This window comes from Pundamilia nyererei, unplaced genomic scaffold (genome assembly GCF_000239375.1).
Source record: "Pundamilia nyererei isolate P.nyererei 1_Seehausen unplaced genomic scaffold, PunNye1.0 scaffold00043, whole genome shotgun sequence".
Lineage (NCBI taxonomy): Eukaryota > Metazoa > Chordata > Actinopteri > Cichliformes > Cichlidae > Pundamilia > Pundamilia nyererei.
In genome coordinates, this window is record NW_005187444.1 from 1,390,834 (window position 1) to 1,397,387 (window position 6,554).

The 6,554-nt window shown below is 37.8% G+C and overlaps 1 protein-coding gene across 1 annotated transcript; it reads right to left on the reverse strand.

The window, feature by feature from the left end:
* Window positions 1–2,400: 2,400 nt before the first annotated feature.
* Window positions 2,401–4,065, reverse strand: LOC102198783 (leucine-rich repeat-containing protein 18-like). The gene is given in 4 exon segments (XM_013910411.1): window positions 2,401–2,656; window positions 2,659–2,830; window positions 3,221–3,607; window positions 3,738–4,065. Coding segments are annotated over 3 exon segments (669 nt in total). The 5' UTR covers window positions 3,482–3,607; window positions 3,738–4,065; the 3' UTR covers window positions 2,401–2,420.
* Between the last annotated feature and the right edge of the window lie 2,489 nt (window positions 4,066–6,554).

A 6,554-nucleotide genomic window follows, 5' to 3' on the forward strand; every position in this document is an offset into this window, starting at 1 on the left:
AGCTGTGATTGTTTTTGTTAAGATACATATTAATATGTTTTTTAAGGATCAAGATGTGGGTTTGTTTTTCCAGCTTCATTAACAGTTGTTTTTTTCAGAGATCAGATGTCCTCACAGGACAACATATACAAAAATATGATTTTACAGAATATGATGCATCACTGTGGATTAAACAGTGTAATAGTTTTGATATTTACCTTAAAGAGCAGTAACGCTAATCAATATTGCACAGATAGAGAAAATCACCAAAGTTATTGGCTTTAGTTTTGATATCTTGACAGTAAAACAGTTTTATGTCTCCCGAGGTCTTTTCATTGTTTTATTGTTTCTTTTGCTAAAGAAAAAAGAATACCTTCCATTCCTCATTGTTAGCTAATCATGAATCCATCACTGGATCACACCCAATTGCTAGCACAATAATCATGTTTAAGGTTGTGAGCTGGTGTCTGATTTGTGTTTCCGTTAAATAAAAGACATCATCTGCACAAATGAATGCAGAACAACTTCATCAGAAAACAGAAAACTAAGTGTCTGATGCTGAAATACCACATATGTTCCCTCCTATAACAAAAATTTAAAACTAAGGATTATTTACAGTATCATATTTTTTATCAGATATGTTCTTATTAGTTAGTCTTAGTCTTATTAATGACAACCAAAAAAACTGGTTCACTCACACCTTAGACCGATGTTGGACAACATGCCTCCGTCTAATGTTAAGTCAGTCTTTGCATTTTTACCAGGTAACCCCCACAGGCATGACATGATGATTAAAGCTTGGATGTGTAATCTGTATTATGTGCTCTCCAGCAAGATAAATTCATGTTTTTTATATAGTTTAACAAAACTCTTTGCAACATAGGGTACAGAGGCCTGTTGATTCAAACAGGTTTGTTTAGATGGACCTTTTTTGAGTGCATGTTTTGTATGATAAGTTTTAATCTAAATAAACACTTTAATTAGTAGCTTTAAATAACAGTCATCATACCCTGCAGAATTAGAGACGGAGCAGCCAGGCTATGTAAAAAGCGTAAAGGGGCGTGTTCGCGGTCATGTCCAGAGACGCTCCACCACACTTTACTACTGAGCAGACTCTGGCTCCAAAAGTGGAACATGGCAGCGCCCAAGCGGGATATTTTGGCTTCATTTTTGCACAATGGGAGGAAGTGCTGTCACAGTGTTCATCTCTTATACAGTAACTGGTTAGGACCAATTAGCCAAACAGCAATCTTCTTAAGAAATTTCAAAAATATACAAAATAATATATATAACTTCATAAGTCGACAAAAATAAAATCCAGAAATGTCACTTTTCAGATTCATGATTCTTTCGGTTACATCATAAAGATGTTTCAAGTTCAAGTTTATACACTTAACCTTAAGTTGAGGTCTTTCATGTTTCTTTAACAAAAAAAATCCCTATTCAGAAATCTCTCTTCTATATGATGGTATGTGTGTGTAAATGTGCATGCGTGTCTGTGTGTGTACAACGGACCACACAGCAAGCATTTGTTTGGCCTGCTAATATGGCGCCTCGAGCAAAAATTCCGGCCACGCCCCATCCCTTAAGATCCCGCTCCAAAGTCCTGTTAACCTACGGAAAGAAGACGCTGCATTTTTAACTCTGAGGGAGATGGAGAATGAGCCTATTTCCAAAAAAAGTGGAGTGTGTTTCTTTAAGTACTATATTGTCAAAAACTAAAGTGTACACACACACACACGCACACACACATACACACACATACCATCGAATGGAAGACAGATATCTGAATGAGGATTTTGTTTTTTGTTTTTGTTAAGGAGACATGAAAGACCCCAAGTGTACATAAAAAGTTGTTGTATCTTGTTTACTGTATCACTGACAGATAATTTCAAAGTCAAGTTAATGCTACATTATACTGAGATATTTTGTAATGTGAAATACTGTAAGCAAATGAATAAACAACCTCATTCTTGCTAGACCTTTGACTGAGATGTACATAAAACATTGTTACTTTTATTATTATTATTATTATTTTATTAGAGACTTCAGGAACATAATTTTTTCCATATATGATGATGATCATGATGAATGAATTATGATCACATGGAAAAGATACCGTTTGTATGTTTAATAACATGAAATATGTTTAAAGCCAGTGACAGGTACTCAGAGATAAGGGTGCTCTCTGCTGCCCTCTAGGCCCAACAGACTGTCAAAACACTTTATTTGTATCTAACTATCATGCAGTTATAAGCATAGTAATTGTATAAAATGTGTGTAAAAATATAATTCTTTAAATACACTTACAAGGGAAACTGCAAAGTTTTCTGTTACTGTCTGATATTAATTGAATCTATGTACTATGTAGAGTACAGATCAGAGTAACATGCAGTACTGTAAGTGAAAGGCACTCTTGAGTTAAGAACACAGTATGGTATTTATTCCTCCCTCAGCTCCTTCCTCTCAGCTTGGCACCTATTCAGACACTCTTTGCACAGGAAGCTTTCTTTGACTAGGTAAAAGCTCTCTGAAATACTGACTGGTTTCTCAGTGGGTATCTTCTCAGCAATAATTGGATTCCTGTCCATCTTGATACTCTCCAGTTTTTTCAGCTTCAAGAGGCAGCTGGGGAGGCGGGTGAATCTGTTGTCAAAAAGGCCAATGTGGCGGAGCCCTCCAGTGCACCAATGGAGGCAGGAAGAGCTTCCAGCTGGTTGAGACCGAGGTTCAGTGTTTGGAGTTTATTCAGGAGGCCGAGCTCACTTGGGAGGCTTGTGAGACGGTTGTTGCACAGGTTTAAAACCTTAAGGTTCTGCAGGTAGCCGATAGCCACGGGGAGCTCCTCCAGCTAGAAACAATAACACATTTTTTAACAGATGGTGATTTTGGTGCATTAAACATGGACATAGTTACGAACCATGGTACAATTTTGAAATGGGCAAACTACAGCTGCCAAAAGGCTAGTTACAGTTAGCGGGTCTCTAAGGTGTCCCCGTATGTTTGTGATTATTTGATGATTGGCTTTTGATGATTAGTACTTTAATCTAGAGGTTGTTGTTTTTTTTAATGGGCTTAATTTTAAATATTAGGAATATTTAATTATTAAAAATTATTTAAAATAGTGTGACACAACAACTGTGTAGCAGCCCCACAGTATTGCTGCTATACAGTAGCTACCATTTATTTACCTACTTTTAAAGAGTTGTTGTAAACATTAGACATTATCTGTCACACTCACATAATTGCTGTGCAAATCCAAAACAGTCATTTTGATGAACTGAGCAATAAAATCTGGAATTTTTCTGATCATGTTCCTGCTCAGGTCCACTTCATCCATGTGAAAGAGCTTCTGGATGCACTTTGGAACAGCTGTAATCCCCTTGAAAGTGAGATCCAGTCGGCGTTTACCATCCAATGTCAGCTCCACGCAGTTCTGGGCCATTTTCAAGGTGATCTTCTTACTTTTAGTCTTTCTTTTGGCTTTCGTTCCCTTGGCCATGCTGTTAGTCTGTAGTTAACCTTTTCCACTAATGCGCTGTGACGACAGAGTTGACCGTGGAGCCAGTCTGTGAGATCACGTTACCCAGGCAGCGGTAACTGTAGACAAAGTCAAGCTTTACCTTTCCTGTTAGATAAAATATGAGTAACCGTATCATTTGCTTTGTTCCATGACAACAATGCTAACATGACAACAGAAATCAGAAGACTTGCAGTGAGTTTAAACTTATGAACAGAAAACACTTTTGACTCCTTACCAGCATTAATGCTTCCTCACACCCAGTTCAAAACAGCAGGGAAGAGAAAAACAGAAGATACTTGACTATCTCTTTCCTCAGCCTAAGAACGTTGCCACACGTCCAACTGTCACTGCAAAGAGCTGTAAATAGATAAGCGGTCAGACTGCTGCTGTTTGACAGGTCAAAAATCACCATGCTGCATCATGGCTGTCTGTCAGCTGGGACTCACTTGGGTAAATGTGGCATTTGTTGTAATTTGTTCCCAGGCAACTGCTGTTTGGTCTGGTAGCTTTGGTTATAGCTATAGCTTTATAGCAATGAGCAGCCACCACTCACAGCAGGGCAGTTTGTTCTTTTAAAAATCTGTGTGAAGACATTTTAAAAAACAACAGCTTCAGTTTCCAGGGATTATCCTCTTTCAAATGAAGCTATGGAGGATTTCAGGTCCAAATTACTGATAACAATGAGCTGTTGATGCCTGTGTGACACCTACAAGTGTATGGTCAATTGTATTTTTTTGTAAAACATTTATTAATGTAAAAAGCATTTTTTCATGGTGGTATTGCACTTTTCAGTTAAAGCTATGAAGACGTGATTGCGTGGCAACGCCACAAGGGAGAAGTAGTTGTGAATGCAATAGGCCATTGCAACACTTCTGTACCTCAGAGGAGGAAGAGCCTGCAGACCAAACGCAACTCATGTCTCCTGTCTCTACTTTTCTGTATAAAAACAGACCCCATGGAATACCTGTAACACCTGTAGCTGATTTGTCCATATTTTTGTTATTTATCTCACTGAAATGCAGCTCTGCCCAGTACTTTGTATTTGCCACGATGTTTGAAATGAAGAACAAGTACTGCTGCCTACATAACAGCGAATGTATACATTTATACATGAATGTGAGTCCCACAGCCTAAGTAAACCAACTATACACATACTGCTTACATTGCAAATGCTGGCAGCTAATGAGGCCATTCTTGCTTTATATCTGAAAAAACACCAAAACTCCCACTGCTCCACCAGACCTCAAAAGTTACTCAGTCTCATCTTTTCGTCATTTTTAATGTTTACATTATTAAAAAAGTTTCATTAATGATGGGAAACAAAATATCCCAAACTTCGCTCTGAAAAACAATGAAATGGATGTTGAAAAGGATAAATAAATAGTGCACAAGTCAAGAAATGTGATTCCATGCACTAGTGACGTGGAATAGAAATCTGACCTTTGACCTTTAATCATTTCCAGTCTTTCTCAAGCTTTGATGTGATTCTGCAGCCACACACTGATCTTTTTCCCACAAACACAGAGACTTTTGTCAACAATGAGTTTAAAGTGTCACATATTGCAGTTAAGAAGCATTACTCTGCATCATGTATTGCTGATGATGTACTTTTTCGATATGAATACCACACAATCTTACCAGCAGGTGGGGCTGTCTTCATACACATAAGTTCAAGATCACTTTGTTACTTTTACATTTAAAATAGTGGATTGACTTAATTATTTGTCCCATATTGTTCCATATTGATTATTGACCTGCTGGAAGCAGCCATCAGAAGATAGTTAACATGTGTTCATGAAAGACTGGAGATGTTCAGCAACAATAGGAGGGCTGTAAGATTTAAACAATAATCAGATGTGCCAAGAAGACAGGATGGATCCATGCTTTCATGTTTTTTTTTTATGTCAAATTCTGACCCCATCAATCTATTATCAGAGCTAAAAGTAATATTGGTAAACCTGCAGAATCTTCCTCTTCTTTGGTGACAGAAGTGGCGTCCGGTGTGGTCTTCTGCAGCTGTCGCCGATCTGCTTCAAAGCTGGACCTGTTATGTATTCTGAGATGCTCTTCTGCATTGATTGTAACAAGCTACGTTTTCTTCCCATCAGCTTGAAGCAATCAAATCATTCTTATTTTACACAGAGAGCCACCGCTGGATATTGTCTCTTTTTCTAGTCTCTGTAAACTAGTGATGATGTCACGGCGAGTGGAGTGAGCCGTGTGGAGAAAATAAAGGAAGTTTAAAATAACTAATTATCTGTCCTGATTGGAGAAACCATCACTAGTCCAGCCGGCAAAGCAGGAGGAGAGGGTGGAGGGTTGGGTGCTTGCCCTTCTGACTCCATACTTTCTACTACTTGTTTGGGTTCTTCCCTGACGTCCATCTTACGGACAGAGTCGGTTTTATGCGGCGTTTTTGTCTGAACTCGTCCAGAAGAATGATAAAGTGATCCCGACTGGGATCCTGTGGCGCACATTCATAGGAGGTTTCGATCCTCTCAGACTGGGACTGACATATAACACAGAACTATGTGGGAACAAGGTGTGACTTTCCAGTTACAATCAGTCAGTTTTAATTAACATATGATGCTTAGCCAAAGAATACAAAGGTTATTCGTTTTATAGAGAAGTCAAATACACGAAAAGTGCCGTATTTATGAACTGATTAAAACCAAACTGATAAATATGAAAAATTAAATCTAATTAATACATAAAACAATTAACTCTTTCATGACTTTACTGCATTTATAAAACTGCAGTAGTTCCTACTTTGTTATTACCCAGTTATACAGAATAAAATTAACAGGTTTCAACTGTTGACCAGAAACATTTAAATATGTTACATGTTCATGTTCAAGAATCTTTGTTAATTATCATATATATGATATTTAATAACACTAACAAGGAACTTGTAATTTGATTTAATTCAACAAATATTCTTCACTTTTAGATCAGCAAGATCGTGAAGGACCTCAGCCATCCCAACAACGGACTGTTCTCTCTGTTGAGGTCAGGAAAGCGATTCCGCTCCCTGAAGACCAACACAGAGAGA